At 35.3% G+C, this 14,312-nt stretch overlaps 1 protein-coding gene across 2 annotated transcripts in view; it reads right to left on the bottom strand.

Annotated features, from left to right (window-relative positions):
* l(3)80Fg (dnaJ homolog subfamily C member 16 l(3)80Fg) overlaps nucleotides 1-14,312 on the bottom strand; it is a 330,832-nt gene that overhangs the window by 190,495 nt on the left and 126,025 nt on the right. For both annotated transcript variants that reach the window (XM_090383988.1, XM_090383987.1), the window contains exon 4: nucleotides 10,208-10,341. In XM_090383988.1, coding sequence (XP_090240114.1) covers nucleotides 10,208-10,341 — 134 coding nt within the window. The remainder of the gene's footprint in view (nucleotides 1-10,207; nucleotides 10,342-14,312) is intronic.

The following is a 14,312-nucleotide window of genomic DNA, read 5'->3' as shown; positions in this document are numbered from 1 at the left end:
GTATGTACTGTTATATACTTTTTATTCTGTTTTTAGGCTTTTTGAGTGTGTAAACTATACAATATTGTTGACAGGGCATCGTAATGCAAAGGGATTAAATAAAAGGGTGCACAAGACTCACAGTTATGAACTTAAATTAGAAATTTTTAAGAGTCAATAAAGGAAAAAGCCACACTGAAATTGCATGACTGTGGGGGAATATATTGTTAAAATATTAGCATTAAGTAAAAAAGAAGGAGAAAATTATAGGGCATGTGAGAAACATAGGTAATCTAACAATCACCACAAATAATCCTAGGTGTGGTGTTTGCTGAAACAGAAAGACTTAAGATTTTGAATAGATGATCAGTGTTAGAAACATGTTTCTATTAGTGAGACCATAATTAAAGAAAGAGTCCCAGCTTTCTTTCAAATGATTATTTAAAAGGAAGGATGGGCAAAAGCTTCTAAAAAGTTCTAAATCCTGATACCACCTAAAGGTATCCTGATGAATTGGCTAAAGTGATTAATGATGGGTTTTTGTTCTTGTCAGGTTTTTAATGTGGATGAAACTAGGCTGTTCTGGAAGAAAATGCCAGCCAGAACTCACCTTGCCAGGGAAGAAAAGACTGCTTCAGAATTGTAGCAAATTCTCCAGATTTTTTAATTCTCTACTTTAGACAATTTAAAGGCAAGCTAAAAAAATTATTCCAGTATTTAAAAAGTCAAATCTAAAGGCTATCTTGGGTGACTATCTCTATTTTCAGTGTTTGCTTTGTTTTTCATTTTGTGCTATCAAGGGTCTGGAAAAATGTTGTTAGGATGACCACATGGCATTCAAAGCTGTGCTAATTTTGTACAATGCACCTGGACATCTTCAGGATTCAAATGATGTAATCTTAAATCTGTAACGGATGAAAATTCATTATAAATTTAACAACTGCATTTTCAGGAAAATGATGTCAAACCACAGGGAATTCCCTTATTATGGAACATTTGATTTTTTTTGAAATCATATTTTTAATATGGCATATACTATGACATTATCACTTTCTATTAACAAAGAACAAAGTTATTCAAATTCTGCAGACAACATATCCATTGATTTATTCAATAACAGCTTTAATTTCTGTTCTTGGCTATTGTTTGGACTGCTGCAGTAGATACAATCCTTCAGAAAATAATAAATTCCTGTAATAATTTCAGAAATTAAGATCTGGTAAATACAGTAGATATGACCAGCAACACCTTGAGTTTCTTGGAAAGTGACTTGGCAATACTTGGTTACTGAAATTTTTTTGTATGTCATGGAAATTCAATTCAGATCTCATGTGAGAACATGAACTACCCAACAGAAAAAATATGGTCAGTCTAACTTTCTCAAACCTTGAAATACCATTAGAGATCACTGTGAGAAAACACTAAATACAGAATACTAGTTATTACTGTTCTATGCAGAAAAATTTATCTGACAATCCTTTATACATTTTGAACAATGAAAAGATATTTTATAGTTTATCTAGAGAAAATGCTGAGTCCATGGGTATGTTTTGTGAATATTTTTTACTACAGGACTAATCTAGCAATGCAAATATACTATCAGCATACAAATGCTAAATTTGGATAAATTCATAAACTTAATTGAACAGCCCTATTACTAGCCACTGGCCAATAATGGGCTGAAAAATATGGTAACACATAACTACAGGATCAGTACAGCAATAAACTCCATGTCATTTTAGTATTTCCCCTATACAAACTATATTGCAAGTATTCAAAATAATGTCCTTTAGATTAGAAGAGGCTGGGGGGGGGGGGCAAGTTGCTCTGATCTTACTTGTTTGTTAACATATCAAGGACCTCATCTGTGAATGATATTTTTCAGTAATTTTTAAAAAATTATTCACAGTCTTGTTTGAACAGTACTCAGGTTTTCTTTCTTCCCAGCAGTGTTTTCTTTTGAAAAACTATTAATCTACTGCAAATACCAAATCCCACCCTCCACAGATATAGGTTACACATTTGAAATAATATGTATAATTCGTGCAACTGACTTTAATGAAGTTTATTACTAGAGAATATAGAAGTTAAAAATAATGATAAATATACATAAATGTATATGTAAACTGTATGTAAAAGCAATAAAAAATAATTAAATACAGTCTGACCTCTCTTTAACGAGCTTCCATATAGCAAATTTTTCTATGTAGCAAACTTTTTTGATTTCCCCTTGGTCGTTACATTGAAAATAGTTTCTGTATAATGAAGAAAATTTCCATGTAACGAACTGATTTCAAGAGACCTGGGTATGCATTGTTCACAAATTTGGTTTTTAGGCAATAAAGCTGATGCTGTAGAAAGCATGAATTAAGAGCTAAAAGGATTAAGAATTAATCCCTTTAAATTTTAAGAGCTAAAGGGATTAATTCCACGAATTAAGAGCTAAAACATTCTACAATTTAGCGGTTCCCGTAAAACCCTGCAGGAGGAAACTGGCCAACCACGGCATGGGATAGAAAAAGATGGAAAGTTTTGGGAGAGGCCTTTGCCCAGTAGTGGGTCAGCAATGGCTAAAAAGAAGTAAAACCTGTACACTATGTACCACTATGTACACTATGTCGCGCTGGTCAATCTATGTGTCCACAGCCATTGGCAAAGGTTAAGGCATATTCCCGACACAGACATTGGCTCTAGTCAACCTGTTTTCTCTGTAAAAAAAATAAATAAATAAAAAAATTGCTTTAAAATTTGATATTCCTGCCAGTAGTGTGTTAACCATTCTAAAAACTATGTTTCGATTTTCAAAATGTTTTGAGGAGACTCTTCCAGTCGGAAGAGTGTGAAATAATGCCTTTGTGAAGATGTTGATGAAGCAGTTTAAGTGAATGAAGTTGATTCAAGACCAAAAGTTGCCAGTATCACAGGCCATTAATAAAAGAAAAGGATATGGAGTATGCATCTTTTCTGGGACAAATTTTAATACTACCATGGCTTACTCGAAAAAGTTTTCTGATGAAAGTGGAGTTGCAATCGAAGAATACTATACCCACTGGAAAGAAACCGGTTTGAAAAAAAAATATGGAGGACTATGAGCTCAAAGACATATTCAACATTGATGAAACATCTATTTTTTAGAGGTTTGTTGAACAAGACACTGACTTTCAAAGGTATAAATGTTTAGGTAGTAAAAATAGTAAGGAGAGGATTACATGCTGGTGCAAATATGGCTGGTAATGAAAAACTAAAGCTTTTGGTAATAGGCAAAAGTAAACAACCCCAATGTTTCAAAGGAGTAAAGTTGCTAGAGTTGGACTACAACTGCAACAAAAAAAGTTTGGATGACAAGTGAAATTTTTGAACAGTGGATTTTAAATTTCGATAGAAAGATAATGAAAGAAAACAGAAAAATCGCATGGATTGTCGACAACTACCCTGCCCATCTTCACTCGGTAATTTTTAAGCTTACAAATGTGAAGCTTGTTTTCTTCCATCCAAATACCTCGTCTAAACTGCAGCCATGGGCCAAGCATTTGAAAATGCACTACCAAAGGTGCATACTGAAAAAAATTCTACTGAGATTAGAAACCAACCAACCTATAAATTTGTGGACGTGCGTATCAGAGTTGGCGAAATTGTGGAGTAAAGATGTGATAAAAACAACGATTAAGAATTGTTTCACAAAAGCAGATATTGCCAAAATGCCAATTAACAGCGATGAGAGGGATGAACTGCTACAAGACATTGAGAAATCTTGGGAAGAACTCCAAGCGAGAGGTTTGATCAGTGTAGAAATTATTCTTGAAGAATCTTTAGGAGTTGATAATAATATCAAGGTAGCTGAATATCCGAGTGACTCCAAGGTTTTCGAGAATATTGAAAGGACTAGTGACAATATCGATGATGAGTTGGATGAAAATGAAGGTAGTAGTAGTAGTGTAGTAGTGGCATGTGATGCAAGAAAGCAAGTGTATGAGCTTATGCAGCATCAGCCAAAAAAAAAAAAAAAAAATCACACCATTGCTTCCAAATGCCTGTCCAGTTCCTCCTTAAATTTATTCAACCTATCAACTTCCACAATGACAGATGGAAGTTTGTTCCAGCAATTAACCACCCGCTGGCTAAAGGCAAATTTCCGCACATCTATTCTACATCTGTCTTTTCTTAATTTGAATTTATGCCCCCTTAGGTTCGTAATCTGAACAAGTGGAAGGATCCCATCAGAATTCAGCGTGCTCAACCCATTCAAGGCCTTATATACCTCAATCAGATCACCACGCAGGTGCCTAGTCTCCAGCCACTGCAATTTGCAGAACTTAAGCCTCTCTTGGTAAGAGGATCCCCTCATTCCCCTCACCAATCTTGTTGACCTTCTCTGTACACGCTCAAGTAAATCTACATCCTTCCTAAAATGAGGCCTCCAGACCTGTACGCAGTACTCAAGGCGTGGCCTGACCATTGCCTTATACTGAGGGATAATCACCTCCTTTTCCCTGCTAGCAAAATTCCTATATATCATTGACAAAACCCCATGACCTGCCCTGGCAGCCTGTCTGCATTGCTCAGAAAACTTCATATCACAATTACTCCCAGGTCTTTTTCATTTTCTACCACCTTAAGTGTAGTACCACACATTTGGTACGTTTCTCTGGGGTTACTTCTACCCATATGCAGTACTTTGCATTTGTCAAGGTTAAACTTTAGTTGCCACTTCTTAGCCCATCTGCCCAAATTATCTAGATCCTGTTGCAGTAGCACACTGCCATTATTACTGTTATTAACAACCCTGCCAACCTTTGTATCATCTGCAAACTTCGACATTAAGCCTGATATACCTTCATCAATATCATTGATAAATATACAAAACAACAGTGGACCTAACACCGAACCATGTGGGACTCCACTAATAACATTAGTCCACGAAGAGTAGCACCCATTGATTACCACCCTCTGTCTTCTCCCACTTAACCAACCTCATATCCATTGTAGCAACTTACCCTTAATACCATTCTGCTCCAATTTGTACAATAGTCTTCCATGTGCAACAGTGTCAAAAGCTTTCCTGAAATCCAAATATATGATATCAAAATTATTATTTTTTGCATCCAGTTCCTTTGTAACCACATCATAATATCCTATCAAATTTGTCAGACAAGACTTTCCCTTAACAAACCCATGCTGTGTCTGAATTATTGCTGCAGTCTTGTCTAGATGATCCTGCAATGCATCTTTAACCAGTGACTCCATTATTTTACCCGGAACAGAAGTTAAACTAACTGGTCTGTAATTACTCGTGTCACCCTTCGATCCCCCCTTTGTGAATTGGGGATACATTTGCACAAATCCAGTCCGTGGGAACCTCCCCTGAGTCCAAGGACGCTCTCATAATTATGGCTAAGGGTTTGCTTAGTTGCTTTGCCACCTCCTTTAATATAACTGGATAGATCCCATCCATCCCAGGTGCTTTTCTTATGTTTAACTTCAACAATTTCTCCTCCACTTTGCTTTCAGTTATATTAAACTGGAAGGTAATATTAAACCTTCCAACCATGAAATGTTGGCAGCATTTGAAACTTTGCATTGAGGCCTTCAGTGGGAAGAAAATATAACAGAATATATATTTGAGTGTTTAAACAAATGCAAACATTTTTATGAATGGTGTACAGTAGAATCAGTGTACAACAAAAAAATAACCAAATATGTTACGAAATAATTCTTAAAAGTGTACTAATACATTGTGTGCATCGTGTAAGCAGTCATTTCTTAATATGTATGTATTAATAAATTAATTACTTTAAAATGTTAGAAAATTTATTCATTCCCATTTATTTCCCATCTTTTACTATATTTCTGAATTTACATAATTTTTCATTGTTGAAAAGGTCACATTTCTTTATAATGAAATTTCTGTTTAACGAATTTTTTCAAGGGAACAATCGATTTTGTTATACACAGGTCCGACTGTATATAAAATCACTTAAACTAGTTAAAAGACCAAAAATATACCAAAAAGAAATCTGATAAAAACATAATATGAATAGTGGCTTTCATTTTCTATGGAGCCTTTTTCAGTTAAGAAAACATTGATGTATATAGTCTCAGGTTGAGACTATACACATCAGTGACTAGGAGATGACACATGCCTCCATGAGAGTATAGTGGCTTCACCACTTGAAACTCATTTGGAGAAGTCTTGGTTTGATTCCCATCTATGACTGGAGGAATTTATAGTCTTCTTCAATCAAGGCTGTTAGCCAATCTCAGGTGAACAGAGCAGGTTTTTCCTGAATTTTTCAGCTCACACAACATGCACATTATCCCATGAACACACACTTGTACAGACATAGTACACCAAGGTGAAATATGGTCTAAATTGCTGAATGCACTCAAAACCCTACAACAACAAAATGATGCATGTATTAAGCCATCATAGGACCAATTACCTGCATTTAGGAAGAGTGTTCAAGATACAGGTAACCAGTCCTCTTATGACGGCATAGTGTGTGTGTGTGTCAATTCCCAGGTACTGATGTATTTATAAATTCGACCCTAGGGAAGGTAGAAGCTACAGACAACTTAATATATTCTTAACTGAGAAACATTCCATATAAAAGACAAAAGCTCTACTATTCATATTATGTTTTTATCAGATTTATTTTTAGCATATTTTGAGTGATTTCAACTAGTTCATTTTAGGCGATTTTATATATGTCACTTTTATTGCTTTTATCTACATCTGCCATTATTTCAGTCTACAGAAGTGCATTCTATATTAACAAACTTCATTACAAATCAGTTGGTGGCTGCAAGAATTTATACATGTAACGAATTTTGACCTCAGAGGGTTCTTCACTTATTTGGGGTAACATCTCTAGAATCTCAAACTGGAAATTTTATGCCAAATGGTACTGTTCAAAGAGAATGATCATGTAAATTAGTTAATTATTGGCCACTGTTCTAACAAACTCACATCGCTGTTATCATACAAATGTTCAATTTTCCAAAGATATTTTCTATGAACATTGTTATTCCAATCTATAATTGTGCCACTTTCTCTAAAACTTGTTATAGCATATACCACAAGCTTCCACAATTCAAATCCAAACACCAAAGAATTTTTTCCAGTATGCCTTCTACTTCCGTGTCTTGATTACCTTTCTTTGCATGTATTTGTGAAAATTGCAATTTAAAGAAATGAAAATCCAGCATTATCAAGTCTATTCTCATGCCTTTCATGTCTGGAATTACCATTAAAAATAATAATAATTAAAAGTGCTTAATATTTCATCCACAGCAGGTGTTTACCAAAACATGACATCTAAGACTAATAACCAATAAAATAAAGTACTTGAACCAATTTAGCCACTAATGTATATTGGATAGTGCATATATATGGAATAATTTTAACACAGTACACTCAGAGAAGCAACATTAGTATAACGTCTCATATTGTGAATTCCTTCACAATGCATCATCTAGCCTTTCACTTTGGCATATTCTTGGATGTAAAAAATATTGATATCACATACTTAGATTTAAGAAAAGCTTTTGATACACATACTATAGAAATTGAAGAACAATGGCATTAAGAGCAAGTTACTGCTATGGATAAAGAGATGGTCGCGTGGGAGAAGACACAGTGGTTTTTCAAAAGACTGCTCTCCATGGACTATTGTTATTAGTGGAATCTCTGCAGTTTAGTGCTGAGCCTGTTGTTGTCTATATTTATTAATAATACTGATGAAGGCATATGTGTAAGTTTGTAAATGATATGAAGGTTGGCACGATGGTTAAATCACAGTAATCAGGGTATACTACTACAACAAGATCTAGGAAAATTAGGCAGATGGGCTAAGAAGTGGCAATTGAAGTTGACAAACAATAAAAAATGCAAAAATGAAAATGCAGAATGAAAAAGACCTGGGATTAATTGTGCAGTCAGATATGAAGTTCTTCAAGCAGTGCAGACACAGGCTGTCAGGACAGATTATGGGGTTTTGTCAACAATATACAGGAATTTAGCAGCAGGGATAAGGAAGTAATTATCCCATTGTATAAGGCAATGGTCAGGCCACAACCTGAGTACTACAAAAAAGGTCTGAAGGTCTAATTTTACAAAAGATGTACATCTGTTGGAACAGGTGCAGAGCAGAACAACAAGATTAATGAGGGGGAACAAAACGGGTGCTCTTTCCAAAAATGGCTTCAGTTCTACAAACTGCAGTGTGTAGACTAGGCACCTGCAAGGAGATCTGACTGACTTTAAGGCCTTGAATGGATTGAGTAAGTTCAATGCCGATGGAATCCCTCTTGCTCTGACTACATATGAGGGAACATATATCGAAATTGAAGGACAGATCACAGGACAAATACAGAGAAATTTGCCTTCAGCAAGCAGGTAGTTGATTTGGAACAAACTTGCATCTGGTGTTGTAGAGGTGGGCAGTTTGGAAGATATAGACAACAAATTATCAGAGGGAATAACAAATAAATAACACAACTTTTTTTTAGCTGATGCTATGTAAGCTTGCTTTCTTGCATTATTTACTAATACTAATAAACAATGCTTTCCAAATAGAGAAGAATACTGCTGCTTATTCTTATTCTCCGTTGGGTGTGACACAACGCATATAGCACTATTTTGAGAATAGTTTTTCCGTCTTTAGTGGGTGGATGGGTGGGTAGGTACCCCGAGTGTAAGAGTAAACAAACCAAGAAGTGAAATATTTTTACAATGTGAGAGATGCCGAAAAGGTGTATAAATTAAACATAATGCAAAAACAAACAGCCTTTAATGCCTTTGAGAATTTATTAAAATGATGGCTTAGTGCACTACCCAATACTACATACTGGGCAGTGCACTAAATTTATTATTAAACATATGGCACAAGGAAGCCTGAGGCTTATTCTGCACCAGCCAAAAAAATTCAAAAAAATTCCCGAGTTAGCCTGAGAGAGAGAGAGAGAGGGGGGGGGAGGGAAATCACCAAGAAAGAGAAGAATGATGATATCCAGCTCAGGACCCTGGTTGTGCCAAGCAAGCCCATACTCACCAGATGTGAGCCCTGGGAGTCTGAAGTAGCATCATTACTATAACATATCATAGTGTGAAATTCTTTGAGTTGTTTGGCCTTCCACTTTCGAATAAACAACATTTCCTAATTACAGAAGACTAACATTCCATATTCTCAGTAGAATTCTTCCACATAGATGGCACCATTTCCAGAACAGTTGTTCCCTTGCTGGTGGGTGAGTAGGCATCCTGAGTGTAAGAGTAGCCAAATTTAGGAGATATCGTTGTAATGATGCTGTTTTGAAAACTAGTTTGCTTCTTGGAGTTTACTGTGTGTTAAAATGATACTTTAATGCACTATATGCCAAGATGTTTTAATGCCAATATGCATCAGTAAATTCTTATAGTCAAAGGCCTTAAAGACTGTGAATTGTATCATGTTTAATACAAACACCTTTGGCATCTTTCATACTGTGAGAATATTTCACGTTTGGGTTTGTCACACCAACACCGAGAGTGCTTAGCCACCCACCAAAGAGGAATGACTAATCCTGATGCAATGACATCTAGGTGGTGGCACATTTTACTGATAATGAGCAACAAGAGTCTTCTCTATTTGGAAAGCATTGCTTATTTGAAAATGCATGGCTAGGCAGCTCATTATGAAGGATTTTGCAATATGAGATGTTACAGTAATGACACTGTTTAGCAAGTTTACTGCATGTTAAAATGATGCCTTAGTGCACTATCTAATACATTAATGACTCAGAGTCAGGGGTTTTAAAAGCCACGAACTACATTATGTCCAATTTAGCCTAAAAGTTATGAAACTTTTTAACTGTGCAGCCTTTAGAAGTATTTATATTTTTAGTTTGGAATTTTCTTAAGCACAGCATGTAACATCCCCAGTTATTAAAGCAATACAGAATTCTAGAAAGGCTTCCAAATAACCAGTTACATGATGGGTAGGCATAATCAATTATCTTCATTAAGTACCAACAAAATGGAGAAAAATTACAGAAATTTTAGGAGCAGAGTTCATTTTGATTTCATACTTTTGCTTCCAACATAATTTCTCAAATAAAGTAGAAAAGAAAAGAAAAAAGAAACTGTACAGTCAATCTCAACTGTGAAGAATTTCATGTTTGGACAAAGCTTTCAAAAAATAAGACAAACTGAAAGGAATTAATATTCCTAAAAAATTATAAAAAAATTTACCTATAGGTTCCAGCTCATGCACAATTTTCTGCCATACTGGTTCAGCACGAATACATGGGAAGCAAAGATCTCCATAGAATAAAACCAAATATGGTTGAGTGCTACTACTTGGGATGATGTGATTTTCATAAGCCCTTTAACAAGCAAGCAAACAAGAAAGGTTTTATTGGTTCCCAAGTTTGTAAAAAAATAATAATAATAATATTGCATAAAATTCTCTTAAATACAATTTCAGTGCAAATGCATCATTACTACATTGTTGAATTTTAAGACAAACCAAGGTTTGTATATTCATTATTATAACATTCAATGCAAATTAATTAATCCAGCAACAGTGGTGTCTGAGCTGACAGAATCCTAAGCAAAGATGTAGTTAATCACCAGTTGAAGATTAATGGCTGTAAGTCTGTCTACTTTCTTAATTATATATAGAGACTTAAAGGGTAGTTTTGAAGGAACACATTGTTTAATCAGAAAAGAGTCTGCCTTTGTGCCACCTTTTGTATTGCAATTTTTGTCTTCAGCATTGTTGAAACAAGTATGGTTCTTCTTGTAGGATGGTTGATGATATTTGCTCTGGAAAGTCAGATAATGTTTGTTCCCAGTTTCAGTTAATTTATACAACAGTTTCCTGTCATTATTATCATTTTATTTTACAAAACATATATTACAGGTGACACCTACAACACACTGTATGAGTATGTATTGGAGAATAAGTACTCATATACTGTGACTGGAGTATGAGTAGATATCAAAGAAAAGTAAGAAATAATAAATAATAATTTACAGCATAAAGTAAATGCAGTAATGCAAGAAGTTAAATTTAAAATTTCTATCTGATATTAGGTTACTATAACCAATTGTCTGATAAACACAAAAAAAAACAAAAAACATTATTATATTTGGGAAAGTTGCTGAAATATTATGAAAAGTGCTGCATTATAAAAAAAAAAAAAAAAAAAAAAAAAATGAAGTACTGTAATACTGTATTTTACTGCACTTCTAAGTTGTGTGCAGTAGAAGAGATTGCAATTTTGCTGTCTTGTAGAGGGTAACACTGAGGTTCAGATGAAACCTTATTGATGCCTGACAGGCTTGAAAAACTAAGGAAGGTGATGGATCACGAGGAAAATCCTAGATTTCTCGTTGTTGTTGAGCTTTAGGCACAACAGAAACTTGGACCACATTGCACCAATGGCTTCCTTGCAACCTCTACGATGTGAGTCTTATAGGTCACAGGAATTAAAAGAGAACAAGAATGTTTCACATAGTATTTCAACTTTTCTATCTGATAATACATTCATAAATTAAAGCAAGGGCAACCTCCTTATTAGCTGTGAGTTAAATTTGTTTTACTGTTAATTGAAATGTTTTAGATGTGAGTAAATATCAATAGACTGATGCAGTTATGTCATTCCATCCTGTATGGATGAACAACCCCGGGGGGCTCACATCTGGTGAGTATGGGCTTGGCAAACCCAGGGTCCTGAGCTGGATATCATCATTCTTCTCTTTCTTGGTGATTCCTTTCTACTTCTCTCTCTCTCAGGGTAACTCGGGAATTTTTTTTTTTTTTTTTTTTGGCTGGTGCAGCATAAGCCTCAGGCTTCCTTGTACCATGTGGCTAATAATAATAATAATAATAATAATAATAATAATAATAATAATATCTCATTGGGTGGATGTTGTCTGTTATTTCTGAAGTATCAGAATTAGTAAAGACAAATGATGCAAGGAAACAAGCTTATTCTAACTTACTTTTTTGCATCAGCAAAAAAAAAAGAGAAGAAAACTTGATTCAATTGCTATTTTTTCATTTCTAAAAGTAACAATACAATTCCCCACTAAACCCTTTATAGGCAACTTATTATAATGATCAAAAACATGCTGCCCGAAGGCAACTTTCATATGATCTAATATTCTGCATTTTATATTTGTGTTCCCTTACACTTGTTTCTGTTGCCCATGTGAAAATACCTCTCTAATTAATTCTGCTTATAATATTACAAAGGAGATCCCACATCATTTTAAAAGAGTAACTAAAAGTAAGAACAGGTGCATGTATACTTGCATGTACACCAATGCTAAGAGTATAGTAATACATCAAATTCATCAAATAAATTTGATGAATTTGAAGTGCTGGTTAAGACATCCAAGGCAGATATTGGATATCCGCCTTGGATGTCTTAGATATCCTTGGATATCTGCAATGGGATATCAGAGAAGTGGTGTCACTCAGATATAAGGGATGCAGAATTGGAATTTGGGGAGTACAATGTGTACAGAAAGGACAGACAGGATAGGAAGGGAGTGGGGAGTATGCTGTTAGTTATGAAACACATAAAATCAAAGTAAGTGCATCCAGTTGACATAGATGGACAGTGCAATGCTGAGTCAGTTTGGTTTGACATAAGTACTGGAAAAGCAAAAATGAGAGGAGTTTTTTTTATAGGCCTAATGACTCTGATGAGTGCATAAACAATTATACAGAGAAACAGAGTGGGCCAGTAAATCAGAGAGGCTTATAATGGGGGATTTTAACTTCCCAGATATAGACTGGAACTTGTGGGTAGGTCACTCGCACACTAGCAGGGCTTTTGTGAATTTATTGGATGATGATTGTTTTCTATAGCTGCATGTTAGAGAGGCAACAAGAGGGAGTAACACTCTTGATCTGATTATCAGTGGTGATTATTCGTGCATTAAGAATTTACAGATAAAGGAACCACTAGAAGGCAGTGATCACAGTGTACTGATGTGGGATTTACTTAAAGGTGTAACTTGTGGATGTAACTATCATCGGGATAAAAGGAAGGGTTTTTCCTTTCGTAAAGGCGATTACAGTGGTCTCAGACATTTTTTAGGTTCTATATGGTGGGACCAACTGATGATGTTACCAACAGCAAATTCTAAATGGGAAGCATTCAAGGAAGTAATTTTGGAAGCTACTAGGCTTTTTGTTCTAACTAAGAAATACTGCTCTAGGTTTAGGCCCAAATGGATGTCAGATGAACTAATGAGACTCGTGGCAGAGAAGAAAAATGCATGGGATACACATAAATTGTCAGGCGACACAGAAGCCTATCGTAGATAGAAGATAGTCTGTAATCAAGTCACAAAGGAGGTTAGCCAAGCAAAGGTAGATTTTGAAAAATCTTTAGCAAAGGATGCAAAGAAAAACAGCAAAGACTTCTTTCTTTACTTATATAAATTCTAAAAGGAAAGGGATAAATCAGATTGGTCCACTTGATATCAATGGTCTGACTGCAGATGATCATTCTCAGACAGCCGCCGAACTAAATGAGTATTTTGCATCTACATTCACACATGAGAAGTTATTCAAGGAGGAGAGGGCCAGACTCTAACAGGGAGGAGAGGGCCAGACTTTTATCAAACTCTAACAGGGAGTTAAATGATTTTGTAATAACTGAGAGCAAAGTAGAGGAGAAATTGTTGAAATTAAACACATATAAAAGGCATTGGGGTAGATGGGATCTATCCAGTTATATTAAAGGAGGTGGCAAATGAAGTAAGCAAACCGTTAGCCATAATTATGAGAGCATCTTTGGACTTGAGGGAAGTCCCCATGGACTGGAGACGTGCAAATGTATCTCCAATTCATAAAGGGGGATCAAAGGGTGACACGAGTAATTAGACCTGTTAGTTTGATTTCTGTTCCAGGGAAAATAATGGAGTTACTATTTAAAGAAGTGCTGCAGGATCATCTAGACAAGACAGCAGTAATAATTCAGACACAGCATGGAGAAGTTTGTCAAGGGGAAGTCTTTTCTGACCAATTTCATTGGACACTATGATATGGTCACAAAGGAACTGATGCAAAAAATAATTTTGATACCTTATACTTGAATTCCAGGAAAGCTTTTGATACTATTGCACAGGAAAGACTACTGTACAAATTGGAACAGTATGGCATTAAGGGCAAGTTGCTACAATGGATAAAAGGATGGTTGAGTGGGAAAAGACAGAGTGGTAATCAATGGATACTGCTCTATGTGGACTAATGTTATTAGTGGTGCACCTCAGGGTTCAGTGTTGGGCCCATTGTTGTTTTATATATTTATCAATGATATTGATGAAGGTATAT

Source organism: Mastigoproctus giganteus, chromosome 10, assembly GCF_048544385.1.
Source record: "Mastigoproctus giganteus isolate SK-2022 chromosome 10, ASM4854438v1, whole genome shotgun sequence".
NCBI classification, from domain to species: Eukaryota; Metazoa; Arthropoda; class Arachnida; order Uropygi; family Thelyphonidae; genus Mastigoproctus; species Mastigoproctus giganteus.
The sequence above is the reverse complement of the archived record's forward strand: the minus strand, read 5'-3'. Positions and strand labels throughout refer to the sequence as shown.